General features: G+C 38.9%; 1 protein-coding gene across 3 annotated transcripts in view; it reads right to left on the bottom strand.

Annotated features, from left to right (window-relative positions):
- Window positions 1-25,714, bottom strand: part of KDM1A (lysine demethylase 1A) — a 66,033-nt gene that overhangs the window by 8,501 nt on the left and 31,818 nt on the right. For all 3 annotated transcript variants that reach the window (XM_086327818.1, XM_086327829.1, XM_086327836.1), the window contains 11 exons: window positions 25,184-25,317; window positions 21,961-22,039; window positions 21,222-21,314; window positions 19,857-19,963; window positions 18,236-18,317; window positions 15,065-15,159; window positions 5,391-5,533; window positions 4,924-5,014; window positions 3,761-3,895; window positions 2,996-3,069; window positions 2,111-2,222 (listed from right to left, as the gene is read on the bottom strand). In XM_086327818.1, coding sequence (XP_086183944.1) covers window positions 2,111-2,222; window positions 2,996-3,069; window positions 3,761-3,895; window positions 4,924-5,014; window positions 5,391-5,533; window positions 15,065-15,159; window positions 18,236-18,317; window positions 19,857-19,963; window positions 21,222-21,314; window positions 21,961-22,039; window positions 25,184-25,317 — 1,145 coding nt within the window. The remainder of the gene's footprint in view (window positions 1-2,110; window positions 2,223-2,995; window positions 3,070-3,760; window positions 3,896-4,923; window positions 5,015-5,390; window positions 5,534-15,064; window positions 15,160-18,235; window positions 18,318-19,856; window positions 19,964-21,221; window positions 21,315-21,960; window positions 22,040-25,183; window positions 25,318-25,714) is intronic.

The following is a 25,714-nucleotide window of genomic DNA, read 5'->3' as shown; positions in this document are numbered from 1 at the left end:
TCTGACTCTCTAGGACCCCACAGACTGTAGCCCGCCAAGATCCTCTGTTCTGCCAGGGATTTTCCTGGCAAGAATACTGGAGTGGGTTGCCGTTTCCTCCTCCAGGGGACCTTCCTGACCCAGGGATTGAACCCACATCTACTGTGTCACCTGCACTGGCAGGCAGACTCTTTAGCTCTGAGCCATCTGGGAATCCCAGAGATACAAGAGGTAGGCTAATCAGCTCTGGAAAATATTAACTATCTGAAGACCTGTTCTGCCAGCTTTTCCCAGAGCACAGAGTGCCTCATTTCTGCTGTCTGCCCTAAACTCCTTTCAGAGGGTGTTGAAAATTAGCTGCAGCAGCACAAGATTTAATCCTTGTAGAGGCAGATGGCAAGTGCTGATTTGTAGTTGAGAGATCTGAACTAGTCAAAAACATTTTCAAAAGAGAACAAAGGTGAAGTTCTACTTGATTTCAAATTGTCCTATAAAGCAGCCATGATCAGGACAGTGTGACAGTGGCACGGAGAGAGACAGTTGTTGAATGGAAGAACTGATTTTCAACAAATGTGACAAATGAAGAAAAAAGATGGTGCTAGATTAATAAGATAACCATATAGAAGACTATGAACTACGCTCACCTCTCACTATATACAAAAATTAACTGAAAATGAGTCATAGACCTAACATAAGAGCTAAATTCATAAAACTTTAGGAAGAAAATAGAGAATCTTTGCAGTCCTGGTTTAGACAAATATTTTTCAGGATACAAAAAGGACAAAGCCTAAAAGAAAGAGTCGACAAATAGGACTTTATAAAATTAAAAATATTTCTCTTTGAAAGATATCACTTAGAAAAGGAAAATGCAAGCTGCAGACTGGAAGAAAGAATTTTCAAACCATAAATCTGACAAAAGAATTATATCCAGGATTTGAAGAACATAATGAACTCTTACAAGAGAACAAACAACTAGATTTTTTAAAAGTAGGCAAGAGATCTAACAGCCTTTTCACCAAATAACTGACATATGAATGGCCAATAAGCACATAAAACGGAGAAGGCAATGGCAATCCACTCCAGTACTCTTGCCTGGAAACTCCCATGGATGGAGGAGCCTGGTAGGCTGCAGTCCATGGGGTCGCTGAGGGTTGGACACGACTGAATGACTTCACTTTCACCTTTCACTTTCATGCACTGGAGAAGGAAATGGCAACCCACTCCAGTGTTCTTGCCTGGAGAATCCCAGGGACGGGGGAGCCTGGTGGGCTGCCGTCTATGGGGTCGAGCAGAGTCGGACATGACTGAAGCGACTTAGCAGCAGTAAGCACATGAAAAGATGCTTCACTTTATTGGTCATCACAGAAGTGCAAATTAAAACCACAATGAAAAATTACTAACCATTAAAACAGTTAAAAAATGTAAAGCTGACAGAGTATCAAGTGCTGGTGAGGGTGTGGAACAACAGAACTTATGTACACTACTGTTGAGAATGTAGTTTCGAAAACACTTTAAAAATCTACTTCCCACAGTAAAAATTTTACTTCTAGATATTTACCCAAGAGAAAGACATGAATGTTCATAGTAGCTTCAAGTATTTATAGCCAAAAACAAAACAACCTAAATGTCTAAATATGTACCAGTGAATGGATACATTGTGGCATATCCATTCAATGGATATGATATTACTAAACAACAAAAGGAGCAAACTACGGAAACATACAACAACGAATCTCCAAATGAAAAGTCACACACAAAAGGCTACGGACAGTGCAATTATGTGCTGCATGGTTCAATTTACATGTAATTCTAGGAAGAGCAAAACTGTAACGACAGAAAGCAAATTGGTGGTTGTGCAGGGCCAGGAGCTGAAGGGCTGGGGACTGAATGCAAAGGGGTGAGAGAGAACTTTTCAGGATGACAGACACGTTCTATATCTTAAAATGTGGTGGTGGTTCATAATCATTTAAGTTTGGCAAAATATCAAACTGCTCACTTAAAATAGGTTTTATTGTATATACATTATAACTAACTAAAGCTGTTTAAAAACACACATCAGATAAATTAACAGTCTCTCTTAGGAGCCTCTCAGAGACATGTGCAACAAAATACATGGCAAAGGAGTTTTTACCTGATCCCAGTGCTTGAGGGAGAGTGTGGAGAGAGGCGTGGCATTAGCAAACTCCAGATTTGCAAAATGCCAATCAAGTATCTGTCTGTCTCTTGATGAGAGATATACATCACTGCAAAATGACAACGAAGGAGCTCAAGGTTACTAAAGGGCATTACTACCATTCTCAATGGGCTGATGTTGATGATATCAGTGGGACTATGCCTTATGTGAAGAAATTCTAAGTCAAAAACAGGATCTCATCTGTCTTATTAAACCCTTTATTGCTAGTGCCTAGGAGCAGTGCCAAGCTTCCTACATAAAGCAAAGGCCTAACTGTAATTCGGATAAAAAAATTAGTCTGGAAAAAAGTCTTCTTTATACTATTTACCTTGTATTATAAAAGCTTACTTGTATCCTTTTTTTGTGTGTTTTATATTTTGAATAAAGCATTTTTTAAAAAAGCAAGACGGGTGGCATCCCTGACTGGAGAAAAGAGCAGATGTATGTGGATGCCGGATGCCACATGGAGCACTTGTCACCATGTAAGGGTGCACTGTCAGAAATTAAGTGTAACACTTTTCTGATCCTCAGAATTTTGAAATTTAAAGCAATACCACTTTCTACCTCACTCAAAGACAATTTGCATTCAAATATCAAATCTTATGGGAAAAAGCTATCGTTTTAAGAAAGATACCTTGATTTAAGCATCTAGGACACTCTTACATATTACCATATAAGAACAGAGTATTAAGGACCCTGTTCTGCATGCACAGACACCTTCCATTCATGAAATAGTCTACAATGCATTCACTGAGCATACATAGGAGGCCAGGGTCTTTGTAATCTTCCTTCTAAATTTAATGGAGAGAAGAGTAAAAGCTATCTGTTGGAGCATTTATTTACCTTGGGGGATTGGCTTCCAACTCTTGAAGTTTTTCTTCTAGTTTTCCTTGTGTCTCAGCTAATTCATCATATTCCTAATAGAATTAAGAGAACCAGGTTGGTCGGGATGAGTCAGAGATGCACCTAGTTATTTGCAACACAGAGGGTTAGGCCTGCACCACGCCCCTGTTCAGGTCAATTACAAGAGTGCCTTCGCCCAAGGCTGGGTCACGATGCAACGTAACAGGGGGGTGTGGTGGGGGAAGAGGATGAAGAAGAAACACACTAGTATGCTACACAGGAAGGATAAAAAAGAACAGTGACTGTCACTTCTCATGCATTTACTGTGTCTCTAGTATGAATAAGCCCTTCAGATCCCTCTACAAGTAAGGTAGTACTTAAGACCATGTCACAGATGAGGTGACTAAGGCGTCGAAAGTCACATGGCTAGGAGATACTAAGTTAAGAGATTTCAACCAGACAGTCTGACTCCAATAACTCTGAAGTCCACCTTCATTAACATTACTCTAAACTGTCATGGATAAACTATCACGGAGGGCTAACCTGAGATGCAGGTAAGCTAAAGGATGATATTGTGAAAACAAGGTAGGAATTCTGCAGAAAAAGCAGACAAAACTAACCCATTAAGTCCCCAGGGCTCCTGTGTACCAAACCCTCTTCTTACTATTCTAGGCGCCTGTCACTGGCTAATGGCCAAAATTTCCCAGATCTATATGATCACTTAGGATTCCAAATAAAATCAGGAGGCATGTATGTACATCATACCTTACACAGGGCAGTCAGATCCCTGTGTTTGCTTTTCACTAAGAACTCAGCAGTGATATCTCTGGGTGGTTTGACTTCAGATGCTTCTTTGTATTGCTGATGGAGTTCTTTAATTTTCTCTTTTAAATTTACCATCTAAGAGAGAAAAACACAAATTTGCCATTGCAGACAGTGACATAAGTCATCACCAAAGCATGTACTTTGGCTCCTCCCCTAAACTGCTGTTATACCAAAACAGGGTTACACTGCAACATGTATGGAATTAAGTACCTCTTCCAAATGATGATATTTAAAACAGGAAAAAATCCTACATGGCTCAACACAGAGGCATCAAATCACTATCAAACAGGCAGGACTGACTCTGTCTTCCAAAGCAAATGGAAGAACCAGGAGTACCCCATTGATAAAAATAATGTCCCCCAAATAAAAATTGATTCAAAATTTAACTACCAGGTAAAAGAAACTGTCACCAATAAAACAGTTCTGGGAAACAAATTATCATGATTTGTCTTTTAAGAACGCAAAAGGTCCGGTCATCACATCAAGAACCTTAAGGAACCATTCCCAATGTCAGCCCTTCCAGGTTTCTGAGGGAAGGTTAAAGCCTGAGACTAGGAGCACCACACCAGCTCTCGCCGTTGGCTCTCTGCCACTCTTCTCGCGTCCTCCACACCACAGTTCGTGAAGGAGGTGTGCCAGAGACCTCTTCATTTGACAAGATAAAGACATGAAGCACAGTCGAAGAGGGAGGCCAAGAGCCCAGCCAAAAGATGCACCCAGATTTTGCAATTATAAAGCCCCCAAGTTTGCAGCTGGCAGGATGCGGAGAAACAGTTTCCCAGTCTGGAGCTGGGGCTCTGGAAGGTGAAATACACAAGGGCCCCCTTATTCGTACCACTGAGGAATATCCTCATATTGGCACCTCAAGTGAAATCCTTAGGCCAACGAATTATGATCCTGGCTACTGACATGTTGTCTTCATCAGTGGGAACTTGACCCCAGCACAGCTGATCTCCCTTTTCATCCTAGACTCCAGCAGAGGGCACTAGACCAGCTTTGCAACAGTCAAAGGCAATCTGTTACAGCAAAGATCTATTTCTCCCAGCAACAATTATCAATAATGTCATACTGAAAGACTGACAGATAAAAATACAGAATTTTACCTTATTAAGAAGTTCCTTCAGTTCCTCCTGAGTTTTCACTATCTTCTTCCAATGTTCAATCTGTTCATCTTTGACATGCTTTTCTTGTAACCTGGAGAGACAATACATGTGCTTTGCTCACACAGCTACCCGTGCTGTGTAGACAGGTGCCCATCCACAACATTTGATGGTATCAAGGCCCACTAAAATTTCTAAGACTTTGGAATAAGAAAGTTGGCTGGTGGCAAATTATTTTGTAGGTTATTTAAGTACAATCAATTCAATACCATAAAAGATATGAATTTTACAATTGAGAGAGCCTTAAGGATCATGTATGGACTTATTTGAAAAAGCTTTATTTTTAGATTTAACTATCATATGAAAATAAGTGAAAACTAGCTCAAATAAGACTTGATGGAAACTTAAAACACTACCCAGCAATCTATAAACAAAATCCACAATACAATAAGCAGTATCAAAGTACTTACTGAATGACAACTTCCAATGCCTGGCCAAGGGACACAGGCTTATTATTGAGGACGTTGAAGTCCAGTTGATGACTAAGGTAAGATGTAGCTTCTAGCAACCGGTTAAACTCTTGCTCTACCATTTCATCTTTCTCTTTAGGAACCTGAAAATTCGAAGTAGGGCAGAGTTGGTCCTTACAAGACTAAACATAGCCATCCATGAAAACACAAATGCTCTACAGTTTAAAAGGTCAAAATATGTATCTCAAAGGAGAGGCCTTTGAGGACAATGATTCAAACTATCTTTTCTATGAAGTGGTCAATTCCATTAAATGAGATATGAAATGTTTCAGCCCAGATATTCCCTATTCTCATGATTTGGCCCTCAGAGCTGGAACTCCACCTCTATGAACAGCCACAGGATTCACACTGGTGGTGAGTGAAGTCATGTGGAGCACAAGGTGCCCTGGAGCTGACATGCACTGAGATAAGCCGGGCTGACATGCAGACAACACACTGGAAAAGTTCTGGAGAACAAAGACTGTCAACACACCCAAGCACCTTGTAAATAAGGGCAGGATGAAAAAAATAAGAACAACATGGTATCTGCTTCCCCTCTAAGATAACAATTTCAGATAGGGGTAGTGAAGACAGAAGTGAAATTCATGGCTATTAATAAGAACACAATAGCATCTTAATTCTCAGAGTACTAGTGTTTTATGGCACCAATTAAGTTCAAGGTTGAATGTCCAAAGCTCTTAAGACTACGAGTAACTGAGGTACCAAGTCTGGCTCACTATTGTGGGGGAAGAGAACAGATTGCAAAGCAGATCATTAAGCTGCAAGAACATGCTCCTAAATCCCTGCTGTGCCCCTGCATAGTGATGCCATCAGTTAGCTGACACAAATCCCTCTGCTAATACTCAATTCAGCCCCAAAGTAAACTGTATCTGCAGTTCCACTGCTGAATTCATGGGGACAGTGAGAAGAATAAAGTATGTCTAAAGAAAGCATCTCTTGCCATAATAAGTTAGGCATGGGAAATGGGTTTCCAAATTTGGAATTTGACTTTACAATCAACCTAAAATTGGTAATAAGGAACAAAATACGAAAGTCCTAATAATTACTAAGGTGAGGAAGAACAGAGGTAATTATTGTGGATCAGACCATCACAGTAAAACTCTCGCTTCTCATCTGAAACACCTTCACTTGTGCCCTTCACAATTAAACAGATGGTTTCAAAGCACTAGCCTCTGCCCTCTCAATGATGAGCCAACACAAGTAACTCTATCAGATGAGCCGTGGTGTGGCAAAAAGAATATGGTGAGAAGTATAATCTGCACCAAAACAAAGGGGAAAGGATGGCAATTCTCCTTCCAAACTGTAAATATGAAAGACACTATAACTGACTCAATCAAAATAGTATTTTAAAGCATCAAGTTCTAAAAGATTACACATGGAAAACATCAGGAAATCTTTATGAATTAGAGAATCCCCCTGAGCCTAAGAAATAGATACCTGGGAGAATCTTCTGGTTTATGTTGAGAAACAAGGCTGTGAATCAGGCTCTGGAGCTTGGTACCATTTATGTATCAGGGTGGTACCTGGGACTTGGTGGATCAAACACACCTGACCTACCCCTTCAATCCCACAGCCAGAGGGGGGCTCTTGGTGACATCCCTACTTGCTCTGTTTTCACAGCTACCAGAGCTGATGGAAGTGATCTTGTTAGGAATTTCATTTACTGTCCCATCAGTTACTTTTCCTCACCGACATGATACAGTGAAGGTCAGTTCAGTTCAGTTACTCAGTCGTGTCCGACTCTGTGACCCCATGAATTGCAGCACGCCAGGCCTCTCTGCCCATCACCAACTCCTGGAGTTCACCTAAACTCATGTCCATCGAGTCAGTGATGCCATCCAGCCATCTCATCCTCTGTCGTCCCCTTCTCCTCCTGCCCCCAATCCCTTCCAGCATCAGAGTCTTTTCCAATGAATCAATTCTTCACATGAGGTGGCCAAAGTATTGGAGTTTCAGCTTCAGCATCAGTCCTTGCAAAGAACACCCAGGACTGATCTCCTTTAGGATGGACTGGTTGGATCTCCTTGCAGTCCAAGGGACTCTCAAGTCTTCTCAGTTCAAAAGCATCAATTCTTTGGCGCTCAGCTTTCTTCACAGTCCAACTCTCACATCCATACATGACCACTGGAAAAATCACAGCCTTGACTAGATGGACGTTTGTTAGCAAAGTAATGTCTCTGCTTTTGAATATGCTGTCTAGGTTGGTCATAACTTTCCTTCTAAGGAGTAAGCATCTTTTAATTTCATGGCTGCAATCACCATCTGGAGTGATTTTGGAGCCCCCAAAAATAAAGTCTGCCACTGTTTCCCCACCTATTTCCCATGAAGTGATGGGACCAGATGCCATGATCTTAGTTTTCTGAATGTTGAGCTTTAAGCCAATTTTTCACTCTCCTCTTTCACTTTCATTAAGAGGCTTTTTAGTTCCTCTTCACTTTCTGGCATAAGGGTGTATACAGGTCATATACAGAGAAGCTTAAAACAAAGCTGAAATTTTGCTTGGTGTTAATTCCCTCAATGATGTTACAAAAGATGATTCTAAAAACTCTAAATCTGGTGCTCCTTTAAAAAGGAATCAATTACATTTTCAATATGAAACCTCCATATTTATGAAATCCTAACTGATCACAGATGCAATGTGAAGGACTGCTTTTCCTGGAGTACAAATGGTGATATTTCTATACATGGCTTCTAAAATGCCTAGCAAGAGGATGCTATAGCAGCAAGGGGGGCCAGATCACATATGCCACTATAATAGGGCAGAATGTGCCAATACATATGTGTGCAAATGGTACTGATTAAAGCTCTTCCAGTGCCAACTGTGTGGCTTGCTTTAGACAAGCTTTAATCTTTACAGCTAGAGTGACAGTCACATAGGGAAGTTCATACTGAAAAAGTACACAGCACTTCAAGGCTCAGTAACTGGGTTCCAGGGTGTGTGGTAGAGAAATATTTAAAGGGACACTGTCAAGGTTAGAGGGACCAAATTTGACCTTTTTTCTTCCCTCTGTTTGCTGAGCAGCCCACTTGATTCATTACACTTTCCCCTTTAGCCCACCCATGCCACCACAAAAAACTTGACTTTTTACATGCGCTTTTAATGACAAAAACTCAAATGGCACCAGTCCAACATATAGGCGCAACTCTACAACAACAAACCAGTGTGAATGTATGATGGAGAGGATCTCTGGAAGCGAAAGATTTAAGTTTCAAGCTTTTAATGGGTTATTGTAAACAGTGAGGAAAATGACTTGAAAAATTATGAAAAAAAAAATACCTTGACAGTGTCCTTTTAACCAGTGCAGCAGAGAGAGAAATAAACTGTAAATAACAGCCCAACAGCCACGTCAAGTTTAGTTTTGTGAGACAGCTGTAAAATCAAGGCTTTAAACACATAGCATGACAGAAGCATTGTTAGCTCAGAAGCTGCAACCACCAGAGAAATAAGGAACAGACTGTACAGAGACTAAAACGGGAGAGTCAAGGCAGAGAAATGGGCAGAAGAAAGGCACTTTTGGTGGTGGTGGAGGGTAGGGAGGTCAAGGGAGATGGTGCCAGAAAGCAGAGAATAAAGTAAAATTCAATAAAAGAGAAAAAGAAAAACACTGAACAGTAACAAGAACAACAGAATCAAACAAACAAACAGCAAACCAAAAGCTCACTGCCACATCTGACCGACACCAGAATGACACGACTGCAGCCCTAGTGCATCTCTCTGACTCAGGGTTCCAGTCAGCAGTAAGGCCCCATCCGTTATCTGCTAGTTAAGCAGTTATTGGAATGTTGGCAGTGAGACCAGGGATACCTTTGATACCTGGACTGTCTTCCCATTAATTTAAAAATTCCACTTTGAAATTAAATAAATTATTTGGAAAAGAGTAAATAAAATATTTGTCCATTAGAAAATTAATACTGACTGGGAGAAAACCAAAATGTTTGATGTATTTAAACCTTGAATCTGTTTCTAAAATTAAGCTAATTACCTATGTTCCAGTTGACTCAGACAATGAAAGAATTTTAGCAACTGACTACCTTAAGCAGTCCTTAAATACTGTTTCACGTCATTTCTTTCCTTTTGGTGAGAACCCTTGAACTCTGTTAGTTTCACAAATAATTATGAAAGGATGTTGAAATATTGGCAGTCTTTAAATACAAGTCTCAATAATTTTAGTTTAATTTGAGCATTCTATTCTAGACTCTTAGTTGCATTCTGAGAAAGGAACTCAGCAAATGACTACCAGAGTTATTAGCAAAATGTCTGCTGGCAGCTGGATTTCTCTATTACACCACAGTGAGAACACAAAACAACAAACCATGTATTCTTTTGGGAAAGAATCACTGATACAGTTTTCTAGCAAAGAATCAAACAAAAATGCTATCACTTGAAACAGATTTTGTGATTCTTCAAAACCATTTATTTTTCTACAAAAGTCTCCAAATAAATGGTTCCAGATGAAAAATTTGGTGAGTCTCACTCCTGTAAATGGATTATAATCCTGACTGTTTTGGTCCTGTAGATTATACGGAGCATCCCTGAACATGGTCATGGGTTGGGGAGACCATGTGACTGGCCCATGCAGAATAAATTTTGGGAAAGCCAAGCAACTTTTTGGACAGGGTCCCTGATTCTGCAAGAAGTCATCGCAAAGAAAAGATAGCTCTTAGTTCTATCTCTGGTTGCATTCTATCATTACAAGCTTGGTAGGTCTTCAAAAACACTGCCCATCTGTCACACTTCCAGTCTGCATAAGTTCTCTAGCAGCAGAGCAAAAATGGGGTTAAGGTACACCTAGGTTCCAGGTACTTAAAAGTTCTGACATTTAGCAAGAGAAATTCTCAGGAAAAAGTAACACCCTGAAAAAAGTTGTAATGGCCAAATCCGGCCAACAGAGGTTACAGTCAGTCTCCACCTCTCCCATCTCCATGCACTTCTGTAACTACAAAACGAAACACTGGTTCCTTTGGTAAATCGTGGAAGAACAAATTTACATCTGAGGGGTTTCCAACTCAGATTCTGAAATAGCTAAGGGAAATGAAAGATAGTTGTTGACCCTAAAGGGAGAATAAGGCAAGGGGTATATCTGTAATCTAAATATTGGGTAGGCCAAAAAGTTCATTCAGGTTTTTCTGTAACACCATACAAAAACCCAAATGAACTTTTTGGCCAACTCAATAAAATTCAATGTGATTCTATAAATGGAGACTGCTGCCTCCCTCCCGTTCTCTCTTAAGAATAGGGGATGTAAATAACTGACCTTCCTAGAGCAGGGACTAAGCCATATGGAGACGGAACACATGGCATGTCTAAGGAGTACACTCTAGCAATTCCTAGCACATACGTGCTCAGTAAATTCTTGTTAAATGAATAAATTAATATAGTTTGGAAAAGTAAAGTCAGTATTGTAACTATATTTGAGAGAAAAATAACTATTTTGCAACTTCAAAAACATTAAAGAAGGGCATGAGATTTTTACATAAAAAGCGGAGACTGGCAGTCATGATTTTCAAGGGTAGAGAAAGACTGCCTTAAAGATACCAAAGATGTTTCCAAAAAGGATGAAAACTGAAAAGGCCAAGACACCTGTGTCAAAACTATAATAACCTAGACACCACTCTATATGAACACAACTGGATACCTGGTAAGTTACGATAGGTACTGAGTGTACCCAATCAGTGGTATTTATAAGAAGCCTGGTATGCATTACCTTTCAAGAGTTATCTTTCTTCCTCTGAGCCATTCCCAAGTAGAAAATCAGGATCTGTTTCTCCAAGTAGTTACCGAGCCTTTGGATCTCACTTGATAATAACAACACACACATACCCCTCTCTCTCACACTCATGACTCAAAAACAGCTGAAAACAAAACAAGAATCTAAAGCCCCTGAGTTACTAGCTGGTGTATAGGAGATGCAGAAAACACTCAGCCATTTCTCTAGTCTCCCCCACAATCCAGGTTTTCAGACTTCCCACTGGTGACTCCCAAAATGCTACTGAAAACATGAATTACCCTATTTTCCAACCTTATCCATTCAAAACTAATTACAGCATAATTCAGAGTATGACTCCATCATCAATTAATAATGACAATGAGCAAGGCAGCTGCTTCATTAACTCTGACTGTTTTTATAGGCTTGGAAGATACTTCTATTAGTTCAACATCCTAGCTGCCAGTGTAAGACCAGAGAGAAGGGAGAGGCAAGCTCTTTCAGGGATTCTTGTGACTGTGATTAAAACAATAACAAGGTAATGTAACAAAAACTACTTACTACATGATGTTTCTCCTATAGCAGCAAAATGCCTGGATATGGTAATATGTTCCTAAGACAACACTGTTGTTTACTCACTAAGTCATGTCTGAGTCTTTGCAATCCCATGGACTATAGCCTGCAGGGTCCTTCTGTCCATGGGACTTCTCAGCCAAGAATACTGGAGTAGGTTCCCATTTCCTTCTCCAGGGGATCTTCACAACTCATAGATTGAGCTTACAACTCCTGCATTGTCAGGTGGGTTCTTTACCACTGAGTCACCAGGGAAGCCCTTAAGACAATATTACAAGTGGTATTTATAACTGAGTTTGCTGCTGCTCTTGTATAGGATGAAGTACTTAAGTTTTGTGTACTAACAAAAGAACCATCTAATTACCCTCTTTTCTACTGATGCTATACAGAGAGAATAGAGCAACACATCCCGTTTTGTACAACAGTTTACTAAAGAAAAAGCAATGGCTGAGTGAGTATTCTAGGTGGGCCTCCTTAGAGTAACAATTAAAAAAAGTTCTTTTAATAAAAGAAGGAGACTCAGCTGATGCAGTCACACTGACAGAACTGCACACCTCTCCTGCCCCAAACTTCCCTGGGCTCTCAGCCAGGCAGAACGGCATTAGACACCAGGGGAAGTGGGATGGATTGGGACCCTGGAATTGACATATAGACACAACTATGTATAAAGTAGGTAACTAGTTAGAACCAACTGTATAGCAAAGAGAACTCTACTCAGTGCTCTGTGGTGACCGAATTGGGAAGGAAATCCAAAAGAGGAGATACATGCACACATGTGGCCGATTCACCCTGCTGTACAGCAGAAACTAACACCACACTGTAAAGCAACTATATACCAATAAAACCTTTTTTTTTTTAAGTTAAAAAAAAAAAAAAGCTAAAACACCAGACAAGAGACCTGACTCTACAATTTATTGACTATGGTGACGTCAGGCAAACACATGTGTGTGCTTTAGATTCTTCCCCTGCAAAATGAGGAAAGGAAGCAACCGAGTGAGATTCCTTAGATTTCTAAAGCCATGAAACATATCTGACTATGAGTATAAATTAATCTGGCTATAAGCCAAAAGCCAGTCTGCTAGTCAATAGGTATCCATTCGTCCTCTGAACTAGATTACTGGGAACAGCAAGATACAGAAACATTAACAGGGCAAGCAGAACTCAAAGCTACAAAGAAATTCCTTCCTCAAATTTAGTAATGCCTGAAGAATCCTCCTTACCATTTAGCTGCATTACCAAATACAAACCAACCAAGAAAAATCCTGTAAAGATCAGAGCTGAATAACAACAAAATGCTGAAAACCACACACCAGCTTAACAACTGTTTACTAGAATGCTACTCAAAGAGCTGGTCCTGGTGAGATAAGGAGCTTATGCCAGAACATAAACTAAAGCAACATTTCTTTCACTGAGAAAAGTCCTGCTACCAAAGCCATCTGAACTAACACTGTGGTTAAAAGGATGCAGTTTATTTACATTCTGGTACAAGATATTTCTCTCATCCCATATCAGTAACCAACAGTTCATGAATTGGCAGCTGGTTGTAGGCCATATTTGAGTGAATGTTGCTATACTATGGGCTTCCCTGGTGGCTCAGATGGTAAAGAATCTGCCTGTAGGAGACGTGTGTTTGATCCCTGGGTTGGGACGATTCCCCTGGAGAAGGGCATTTATTTGGAAACAAATGTTTTCTAGAATGTTTTACAGCTTATCTAATACCACAAAAGCAGACCATTCCTCTGGATATCTCTACTAGGGGAAAAAACCTCACATTTTACTGTTAGAAAGACTAAATGAACCTGTTCTACATTCAGGAAAATAAAAAAAAAAAGATAGTGTCTCAAAGACTAGTGATAATCTTTGGCTTGGATTCCATTACTTCTTGAGGATATAATATCAACTTCAAAGACCTTGCTTCCGCAATTCAATTCTCTATATTATTGTCTATCCACCTAAAACATCTATCTGGTCATGTCACTTCCTCCGCTCTCAACAAGACTGGATAGATGAAACTAGACTGGAAAAATGGGAGCCTTTTATAGTACTCTTTCTACATTTATATAAGTTTGAAAATTTGTGTACAAGTCCCACCTGACTGTAGGTCTTATATGGCAGGGACTGTCTTATTCATCTCTGCATTTTTTTTTTTTAACAGATCTTTGCAAGTAATAGAAGTTTATAGAATTGCTGAATTAACGTCTACTTCATCTTTTTCTATTTTATTGTTAGAAGGCTGCTTGCCCTTTTCCCTCACCCCCAGAAAAGCCCTAGAAGTAAATTTGGATCCAGAATGGTGGGGATGGGAACCAAAGCATTCCCTGAAAGTCTGTACTTCTCTGATATGAACCCTATAAAAAAGTCTTTTCCTAAAGGTAGATAGTAAAAGGCGAGGATGTCCCACAGGACCTATGACAAAAAATTCTAGAGTTGGAATATTACCACTTTCAATAACAGTAGCTACACTGCCATATACATAGCAAACCTTTTCTTCCTTGAAATATAAAGGTGATAATGTGTTTATATTCTGAGAACTACAGTCTCTTTTACTCCTAACAGGGGAGCTGGCAAACTTCCACTGAAAACAAACTTTTGAGTTTCACAGACCCCTAAAAAATTAGAACTGACACATAACCTATCAGGCAGTTGTTAAAACACTCCCACTCTCCCATATTAAACATCACTTTCATGTTACTGCCATGCTAACTATAGGAAGCTCCTATCTGGGCTTCCCTGGTGCCCAGTGTATTCGATCCCTGAGTTGGGAAAATCTCTTGGAGAAGGAAATGGCAACCCACTCCAGTATTCCTGCCTGGGAAATTTCATGGACTGGTGGGCTACAGTCTCCTGGGTTGCAAAAAGTTGGATGTGACTTAGTGACTAAACAACAACAACAAATGCCTCTGATAAACAAATACTTTAACCTACCTAAGCATCAATTTAGTACTGCCATTCACTATTAGCCCATCAGAAACTTGATCCTATGAACATAAAACTGAAATCATGAAGAGCACACAAAGCTAAAGCACATGATGGGAGGCACAACACAAAGAAATGAAGAATCAGGTGGTCATTCTACAGGTCTCTTAGGGTATAGGTGGCCACAGCCAAATAAAAAAATTAATCACTTGGCTAGCCTAACTTTCATTAAGTATTTAAATACCTAAGCAGCTGTTATAACTCCATCCTATATAGCTCAGAGTTAAGAATCTGAATAAAGCCACATTATTTCTACCCTCAGTTCATATTTGTATGTGTGCATGTTCATCCACATATTTTCCCAAAATTGCTTTCAATTGAACCAAAGAAATTGCATAAAGTTGTTTGCTGTCAACTTACAGCTTGTCCATTCGCTTCATAAAGTGGGCATTTTTGCTTGATCTTGGCCAGTTCCATATTTACTTGTTTGCTGACCACAGCCATGGGATTCCCTCCTAGAAAAAACTTCAACAATTAAATTCACATACCTTATGAAAAGGCAACAAAAACTTCAAAGAAAAAATATTTTTACTCAAATTTTAAAATATTAAAGCTTAGGGTACATGAATTAATACCAAAAAAATGCCCAAAGTAAAACAAACATATAAGCATAAAGAAGAAAGCAAAACAGTGTGTGCGTGTGTGCTCAGTCACTGAACCTATTACCAAAAATTAGTTAACATTACAGACCATGAACTCCTTATTGCCAAATTCAGACTTAAATTGAAGAAACTAGGGAAAACCACTAGACCATTCAGGTATGACCTAAATTAAATCCCTTATGACTATACAGTGGAAGTGAGAAACACATTTAAGGGACCAGATCTGATAGAGTGCCTGATGAACTATGGACGGAGGTTCGTGACATTGTACAGGAGACAGGGATCAAGACCATCCCCATGGAAAAGAAATGCAAAAAAGCAAAATGGCTGTCTAGGGAGGCCTTACAAATAGCTGTGAAAAGAAGGGAAGGGAAAAGCAAAGGAAAAAAGGAAAGATATTCCCATCTGAATGCAGAGTTCCAAAGAATAGCAAGGAGAGATAAGAAAGCCTTTCTCAGCAATCAATGCAAATAAATAGAGGAAAACAACAGAATGGGAAAGACTAGAGATCTCTTCAAGAAAATCAGAGATACCAACGGAACATTTCATACAAAGATGAGCTCGATAAAGGACAGAAATGGTATGGACCTAACAGAAGCAGAAGATATTAAGAAGAGATGGCAAGAATACACAGAAGAACTGTACAAAAAAAGATCTTCACGACCCAGGTAATCACGATGGTGGGATTACTCACCTAGAGCCAGACATCCTGGAATGTGAAGTCAAGTGGGCCTTAGAAAGTATCACTATGAACAAAGCTAGTGGAGGTGATGGAATTCCAGTTGAGCTATTCCAAATCCTGAAAGATGATGCTGTGAAAGTGCTGCACTCAATATGCCAGCAAATTTGGAAAACTCAGCAGTGGCCACAGGACTGGAAAAGGTCAGTTTTCATTCCAATCCCAAAGAAAGGCAATGCCAAAGAATGCTCAAACTACCGCACAGTTGCACTCATCTCACACGCTAGTAATGTAACGCTCAAAATTCTCTAAGCCAGGCTTCAGCAATATGTGAACCGTGAACTTCCAGATGTTCAAGCTGGTTTTAGAAAAGGCAGAGGAACCAGAGATCAAATTGCCAACATCTGCTGGATCATGGAAAAAGCAAGAGAGTTCCAGAAAAACACCTACTTTTGCTTTACTGACTATGCCAAAGCCTTTGACTGTGTGGATCACAATGAACTGTGGACAATTCTGAAAGAGATGGAAATACCAGACCACCTGACCTGCCTCTTGAGAAACCTATATGCAGGTCAGGAAGCAACAGTTAGAACTAGACATGGAGCAACAGACTGGTTCCAAATAGGAAAAGGAGTACGTCAAGGCTGTATATTGTCACCCTGCTTATTTAACTTCTATGCAGAGTACATCATGAGAAACGCTGGGCTGGAAGAAGCACCAGCTGGAATCAAGATTGCTGGAAGAAATATCAATAACCTCAGATATGCAGATGACACCACCCTTATGGCAGAAGGTGAAGAGGAACTAAAAAGCCTCTTGATGAAAGTGAAAGAGGAGAGTGAAAAAGTTGGCTTAAAGCTCAACATTCAGAAAAGTAAGATCATGGCATCTGGTCCCATCACTTCATGGAAAACAGATGGGGAAACAGTGGAAACAGTGTCAGACTTTATTTTTTGAGGCTCCAAAATCACTGTAGATGAATGACTGCAGCCATGAAATTAAAAGACGCTTACTCCTTGGAAGGAAAGTTATGACCAACCTAGATAGCATATTCAAAAGCAGAGACACTACTTTGCCAACAAAGGTCCGTCTAGTCAAGGCTGTAGTTTTTCCAGTGGTCATGTATGGATGTGAGAGTTGGACTGTGAATAAAGCTGAGCGCCAAAAAACTGATGCTTTTGAACTGTGGAGCTGGTGAAGACTCTTGAGAGTCCCTTGGACTACAAGGAGATCCAACCAGTACATTCTAAAGGAGATCAGTCCTGGGTGTTCTTTGGAAGGACTGATGCTAAAGGTGAAACTCCAATACTTTGGCCACCTGATGCAAAGAGTTGACTCATTGGAAAAGAGTCTGAGGCTGGGAGGGATTGGGGGCAGGAGGAGAAGGGGACGACAGAGGATGAGATGGCTGGATGGCATCACTGACTCGATGGACGTGAGTCTGAGTGAACTCCGGGAGTTGGTGACGGACAGGGAGGCCTGGCGTGCAGCGATTCATGGGGTCGCAGAGTCGGACAACGACTGAGCGAATGAACTGACAGATCCTTCTAGATTTTATGTGCGTAAGATTAGACATTACACACAAAAGGATCATAACACATGCACTGTTTTATAATCATTTTTCAACTTAGCAATAAATTGTGAACATAATTTCATGTTAATATGGAGCTACAAATTTTTAGCAGCTGGAGAGTTCTCACTGAATAACAATTTAATCTTCTAATCTGCAGTTTCTAACATTGTTACCCCATACTGAAAATGTTTTGAACACAATATGGTTCACTTGTCTATTTTCTTTAGGTTAATTTCCTAGAACTAGATCTGCCAGGGCAAAATCTACACACATTTTAAATTATGCACATACTGATATATCTTTTCAGAGAACTGTTTGCCAATTTACCTTTCACTAACACTGAGAACAGGCTTCCCAGCTTGTGTAGTGGTAAAGAATCCACCTTCCAGTGCAGGAGACACAAGAGACACAAGTTTGATCTCTGGGTGGGGAAGATCCCCTGGAGAAAGGAAATGGCAACCCAGGCCACTATTCTTGCCTGGAAAACTCCATAGACAGAAGAACCTTCCAGGTTGTCACAAACAGTTGGACATGACTGAGCGACTGAGCACATACATGTAAGACTAAGAACAGAATCCAAACCAATGTATTTAAAAACTGAATCTATGACTTTATAAGATTAAACCATTTTATGAGTCTCAGACCCTGAAATCGTAGCACAAAACTAAACTACTTACCAAGACCTGTTACTACCATGGCTCCAAGGTCAGCTACATAGTTTCCTTTGCGAAATGTAGCAACTCGTCCACCCACACGATCCTGTTTTTTAAAAATTAAATGGCTAAAATTAATTCTAGTTTAATCATAATAACCTGGCAAAGTACCATCTCAGGCCTCTTTGATAACTTAAAAAGAAAAAGGTGTAGAGTTTACATGGGAGTATGATGTTAGCTCAAAGAGGAAATGAAGTTTAACTATTTGAGGGAATGGGAGATAATGACACATAAAAGGAACAGAATTAAGTGCTGAGATAGGAAAAAATTTAATAGCCAGAAGATATCAGTTATAGGTACTATTTAGCTCTCAACCCCAATGTCTCTAATACCACTTATTGTACAGGCTGAGCAAGGGCCACCCACAAAGAAAACACCTGCACACAAATTTCAACACTTAAGGTCATTTTTCTACCACCGTGTTCTGACTCTTGTCCCCCAGTGTCAAAGTCAGGTGTGACTGATTTGATAGACAACTTCTCTGAGAAAGGCCTCTTCAATGTAGCCTCATGCCCAAGGGCAGTGTCTACTGAACATGAACCGTTGACAATACCTCTCATTTCTAAAAAGGCCCAAGTGTTATCTTTGCTGACTGGAGATTTTCAAATATAGGGAAATCTTACTGAGCTGCAGCGAAACCTCAGTCATGAGTTACGTGAGTACTCTGTAAACTCCAGACCAACGAATGAAAAAAAGCAAAACAAGACAAAAGCCTATACACATGGGTAGGAACCATAATGACCCTCCATTATTCTTTACTGTATTCTCAGTACATAGGGTACACAGGCACACAGATATTTTCCAATTAAGGAATAAAATATTATTTTTAGTAAGACTATCACAAATTGTTTATTTTGATTTCCCCATACTATCTGAAAAGAACATTAAAAAAAATTAAATTTCGATTGTACTGCACAAAACATTTTGAAAGCTTTTATAAAATTTTAGATGATTTAGGTTATGTGAGAAGTGTTTTGTTGTTGCTATTTTAAGTGGCAGGAGCCCACAGAGGTCTTTAAGCCACTGAAAGATAATTCAATCTCAAACATTACTCATGAAAATGATTTGAACAGTGATGTCCTATTGGGATACTCTTTTTTCCTACTCTGTGCCATCATCCTCGTCCTCCTTCAGCTTCCATTCCTCTCTCTGGACTAATGGTAAAGAGCCAGAATCTTGGATTTACCAAGGCTGTAAAAGACAGCTGCTGCCTGAGAAGCAACTCCTCTCCCTTTACTATCGAACAGAATACAGCCACCACTAAAAGTAACTGCATTCTATAAAGGGTATTTCAACAAAGCCCACAAATTGAAAGTTGCTAATTGTAGGAAACAATGACCTGAAAATATACACTAGAGGGCTATATAGATTATATAAACTCTAAATACTCACTGAGCCCTTTTCAAAGTCTTATTGTCAAAAATGCTTTATTCGATGTAGTTATTAACACCATCAAAATACTTCTGAGTATTATTTAAATCAATTTGGTTTAGTTCAATTTGTATGATTCCTTAATTTACCACAGATAATTTCCTTACCATATTTTCATCAGGTTGGGCTTCTAAACCCAAACTAAAATTCTTACCCTGGCTTCCAGAAGTGTGACATCCATTCCAAAACTCTGTAACTGACGAGCTGCTGCCAAGCCTGAGACCCCAGAGCCTATGATGATTACCTTTCCTGTCTTCTTAGCTGAAAATAAAAAATGAACAAAAATTAAAACACTGTTACAGTTTTAATATTTTTATCATTTTTTTATCAAGAAAATTTCTAAATTCTTTACGTTATGATGTCTCACAAATAATTTAGTTATTTTCAAAATAGGAAAACTATATGAATACAAATTAACAAATATCTGAGACTTATACTTTAACTCAATGTTTAAAATTTATAAATGGAATTCTTTACCTTAAAATTTACTTTCTCATTACTTCAGTCACATGCTTGCTTCAGTGTCTGTGATCCTTGGTAAACTTATTATGCATAATCTCCCACATTTACCTCACAATTATACTAGGACAATTTGAGCAGTCAACCAACTGATTCTTAAAGCTATTTTCTATAAGCTGTACTTCTGCAGTCTTTCCTTTTCTTAAAAATTATTAAAGCAGAGGGGACTTCTCTGGTGGTCCAGTGGTTGGAACTCTGTGTTCTCAATGCAGAGTTCGATGCCTGGTCAGGGAACTAGACCCCACGTGCCACAACTAAGAGTTCGAATGCTGCAACTGAAGATCCCACAGGCCACAACCAAGACTAGGCACAGCCAGATAAAAATATACATTGTAAAAAATTATTAAAGCAAAAAAATAAATGTATTATAAACAGATGTGTGTGCTTAGTTGCTCAGTTGTGTCCGACTCTTTGAAACCCCATGGACTGTAGCTGCCAGGCTCCTCTGTCTATAGGGACCAGGCAAGAATACTAGAGTGGGTTGCCAGGCCCTCCTCCACAGGATTGTCCCAACCCAGGGATCGAACCCAGGTGTCCCACATTGCAGGCAGATTCTTTACCATCTGAGTCACCAGGGAAGTGCAAATAAACAGATAGATGTATTAATTCTCAGATTATCCCTATCTTCTGACTCCTGGCAGACATTATCCAGACACCATTAAAGGGGTAAACAGCATTAAAAAAAAATAAAAATGCAACCCTATCACTGCATTAAAGAACTGCTCAATGAGAGAAAACAAACCTCCCACTTTCATAACTGATTTTTCATTTTTAATAAACTGTTTTTGTTTTTTCTTAAATTGGAAATTCATCTCTTTTACCAAGTATTTATCAAACCAGAAATTATAGGAAATTCATATTTATAAGGAGATTTTAGTTTAAATTTAACTTATAAGAAGATAAGCTTGGGAATATTCTGGCTCTAAATATGGATCAGAAATCAAAATAAAGCCTCCTGGAATCTAATCTAAAACAATGAAATTCATTGGCCAGTCCTTACTTGGGAGGGGCTTTATCCTCTTATAGATGCCGAAGTTGATAAGACCATGACGCTCTAAATAACTGTGAACTCGGTGGACAAGCACAGTATCACCTACAGAAAAATGAATTTAAATACATGTTTATCTTTTTAGCACTTTAAATGGAAAACTCTGATTCTTCTTTATTTCTCCATCATGAAGTCATTCTATTCATCTTTTCCATAAGCTTCAAGTCATATGACTCCTTTAGGAAAGTGATTTTGAGAACTGTTAAGTCTGTGTGGTAGTCCAAAAAGCCTATCACACAATCTTCAATTTTTAAGAATGACATTCCAATACAGATGAAATGAAGGACAAAACCAACCCTTTAAATAGCAGTAGTATGCTCATTTACTTTGGGAAAATCTTTACAACACCATTGGTGGCAAGTGGCAAATGAAAAAGCCAAATATACAGCCAACTGAATGCCACCAAAGTGCTCTGTGGATTAAAGCTGGAACACAGGTCTAGAGAGATTATTAGCAATTTCTTGAACTCATTCACCTGTCATCACAAATAAAAATTCAGAAGAACAATTACAAACACACAAAACAGTTTTGCTAAAAGGCTCACTTTTGCACAGCACAGGCGTGAAATAAAATGAATATATGTATGAAAATTAATTAACAAATTCAATATCAAGGAGCCATGAGCTTCTGCAAAAAAATATCAATTTTCACAATCCAGTTCAAGATCAGTCCTATGGAACATACTACTTACTGTTGTAAGGCGCTTCTAATTGTTGGAGAGTAGCTTCAAATGTCAGCTGAATCTTTGGATTATCCAACCACAACTGCAACTGTAATTGAATGACAGAAAATTGTATTACATACAAATAGGCATACACTATTTGATTGCCTCAAATATGGGTTTTCCTTTCAATGAAACAGTAAGGGTTTTATTTCTGACAAAGAAACTAATGAAACACAAAACCATGGCAAATGAGGGAATAATTAAAGAAGCTGGGAAATATTTGGCCTACCAAGTAACTTGTCAAAATCATTCAGCTTGGGAGCAACAAGGATTTAAACCTGGATTAGATATCTCCAGAGATACTGAGTTGATACAAAATTAAATGATCATTTAGATATGTGGTGACGTGTGTGTGCAAAAGATAACTCCTCAGTTATTAGCCTGCACAACTAAATGAATTGGTATACCATTTACTGAATGAGGGACACTGAAATAAGAGATCATGAGTTGAGTTTAAAGACAATAAGAGGAGCTGAAAGACTGGCATCTAGATACGCAGCTGGGGTTCAGAGAGTTGAGGTTTAGAGCCTCTTGCTTATGGGAATAACTGAAGTCAAGTGTGCAGAAGAAGGGTTCCTAGCAGGAAAGAACAGGGGAGAGAGGAGAGGACCTTAAGGACTTCCAACCAGTTCACATAGTTGGCCTGTTGTTAAGGACAACCCTACAAATCATTCAGAGAAGACAACAACCAGGGAAACAACAGAAAAACTAGAATACTGTGTTAAGCTAAGGAAGCTGTGTATTTAAGAAAGGAGTCAATTATTTCTAATACTGCTGAAAAAGCAGTAAAATGAGGAATGACAAATATTAAGGTACAATCAATGGCCTCTAACATGAATTCTCTTCAAATTGAATACATACCTACAAAAGGCAAGACCAGTGGAATACTATCATATTTAAATCTTAGCTAAAAGTTAATAAATACTGCTCCATCAAATTTCAAAGGAGTTAATGTGTAAATAAATTCAGTTACAAAGAGATATGACCAAATTCATATGGACCCTCTGCTTTTCTCTGTGGCTACTGTCAAAAGGAAAATGGAATTCCTCAATCATGCCGTGGGCCCAAGCCCATCAAACTTCAACATAAGCCTTTTTCCTCCTTCCATCTTATAATACAAAGCTCACATTACAGGTTCTAGTTGAATAATTCTAAAATTGTGGTTTTAAAATCTGGAAGCAAAGGATGCAATTTAACATGAGACAAGTGACACAGTTCTTATAGGAAAGAATAACTTAAATTCTGTTTTATAGCCAGAGACCACAACTTTAAATCTGCGCTTAGTCCTTCCCCAAATCTGGACTTCTGTCACAGGGAATGAATCAGAGGAAACAGAGATCGCTATAATCTACCACTGAAATTCAAGTAAAAGTGAAAACTTCCCTCAGGTGAAACAACAAAATGACAATTTTGTCTGAAATCTACTTAGAACAAATGTTAACAAGCTATACACAGAAGCTGATTCAATTATAAGACAAATCAGCCTCAAAAATGCACATTAGGACTTTTCCATTCACTTTTTAAAAAAATCACCCAATTTTTTCTTCACAAAAAGAACCTTTATTCACTACTACACAAACCTACCAATCACTCTAGCTAAATGGCATCTAACAATCCAAATTTAGCAGTAGTTCTACAATCTAATGGTCAAAATAAAGATGTTAGTGGTGAATAAAAAGACATCTCTGAGTATTTATTCAGCTATATCCAAAATAGCTGAAATTCAACATGAATTTCTTCTACTCTGTTTCACCAGAGTATAACTAATGGAGCTTCCCTGGTGGCTCGGCCAAGCAGGTAAAGAATCTGCCTGCATTGCAGCAGACCCTGGTTCAATCCCTGAGTCGGGAAGATTCCCTGGAGAAAAGAATGGCTCTTGCCTTGAGAATTCCAGTATTCTTGCCTTGAGAATTCCATGGACAGAGGAGCCTGGCAGGCTACGTCCATGGGGTCGCAAAGAGCTGGACACGACTGAAGTGACTAACATTTTCACTTTCAGAGTTTAACAAATATGTTCTGACAGTATACAGTTAAAGAATTTCTGATGGGACTTCCCTGGTGGTCCAGTGGCTAAGACTGTGTTCCCAAAGCAGGGTACCTGGGTTTGATTCCTAGTCAGGGAACTAGATCCCACAGGCCAACTAAGACCCCAGGGCAGCCAAATTAAAAAAAAAAAAAACTTCAGATGAATAAAGAATGTAAAAGAAAAATTCACAGAAGAAATACGAATGACTAACAAATATGAAAAAGCCATCAGTCTAAGTAATCAAAGAAATGGAAGATAAATGAAATGATCTTGGCCTACTACAGCAGCAAAGATTATCATCAATCAGACCATAAAATCTGCCTGCAATGAAGGAGACCTGAGTTCAGATCCCTGTGTTGAAAAGATCCCCTGAAGAAGGCAATAGCTACCCACTCCAGTATTCTTGCCTGGAAAATCCCATGGACAGAGGAGCCTGGTGGGTTACGGTCCATGGGGTCGCAAAGCGTTGGACATGACTGAACAATTAACACTTTCACTTTCACTCAATGAGGGCATTAACTGGGTCAGGTTCTCGGGGAAGTAATCTGACAACATGTATCAAATCTTAAAAAGTGTTCATACTTTTTGAGAAAGTAGTTTTCCTTCTAGAACTCTATCTAGAATTCTATCATAAGGAAATAATCAGAGATGAGAGTCAACAATGTATAAAGCTGTTCAGAGCTTCACTTTAATAAGTAAAATGGACATTTAACTGCCCAACAGTTAAAAGTATGACCCACCTATCAAATAAATATTACACAGATATTAAAAACAATCATTTAGCCAGAGGAAGATGATGACCCAGATGAGCAGAACAGAATAAGGGCTTCTCTTATGCTGAGAAGGAAAGACAAAGTGATTATTTTTAAAGTATATTTTTAAAAAGCTTATAAAGATTCTTATTGTGTGTTTATAAGGCTACTGAAGAATGAAAAGAATCCAAAGAATGCATGGAAGGAGGATCTCAATTTTGTAAGAAAAATTATATACATTTAAAAAAATACCTAGAGGAAAAAAACTAATTTTTAACAGTGTTTATCTCTGGATAATAGTATTATAGGTAACTTAAAAATTCTTTCCTCTCTACTTTCCCCCCTGTATTCTATATAAAATAATATGTACCTTTTAGAATTCAGGTGGGAAAAAACTAACAAGGAAACTTACTGTGCGATTTCTAATGAACAGAAAAACCTTCTGGGTCTGCTGTGGTCCACTGATGATATCCGGAAAACAGGCTGCTTCTTGAGAAGTCATCCGGTCATGAGGAAGTCTACTCTGGAAAGCTGCACCCTCCACACCTAGCAAAAAAAAGCAACGGGTTTCTGGGAAACGTGCAAGTGAATATAGAACTAGGGATAATGATTATGCCTCAAACTCCTTTTCTGCCTGAAGAACTTCTGTAGCGCTTTGGCTTGTTCACAGACTGATCTCACTTCCTTTTTAAAAAAAAAAAACAAACTTTCAATTTGCTCAAAAGCTGAAACACCCTTAAAAAGTAGTCATTCTTTTGAGCTTAACATTCCTAAAATCAGTTTACTAATGAGAGAAACAATATACGTTAAAAAACGTAACAAGGCATTTAGAATCTTTTCTTCATCCACAAAAAGCTTTAAAATACTTGAGGACACTCTTAACTAAAATTAGCACTATTAACAGTATATAATAAATTTTAAAACTAAAGAACAAGAGTAAAGG

This window comes from Bos grunniens, chromosome 2 (genome assembly GCF_055505025.1).
Source record: "Bos grunniens cultivar Pamir isolate PY7600 chromosome 2, Bosgru_T2T1.0, whole genome shotgun sequence".
In the NCBI taxonomy this organism is placed as follows: Eukaryota; Metazoa; Chordata; class Mammalia; order Artiodactyla; family Bovidae; genus Bos; species Bos grunniens.
The sequence above is the reverse complement of the archived record's forward strand: the minus strand, read 5'-3'. Positions and strand labels throughout refer to the sequence as shown.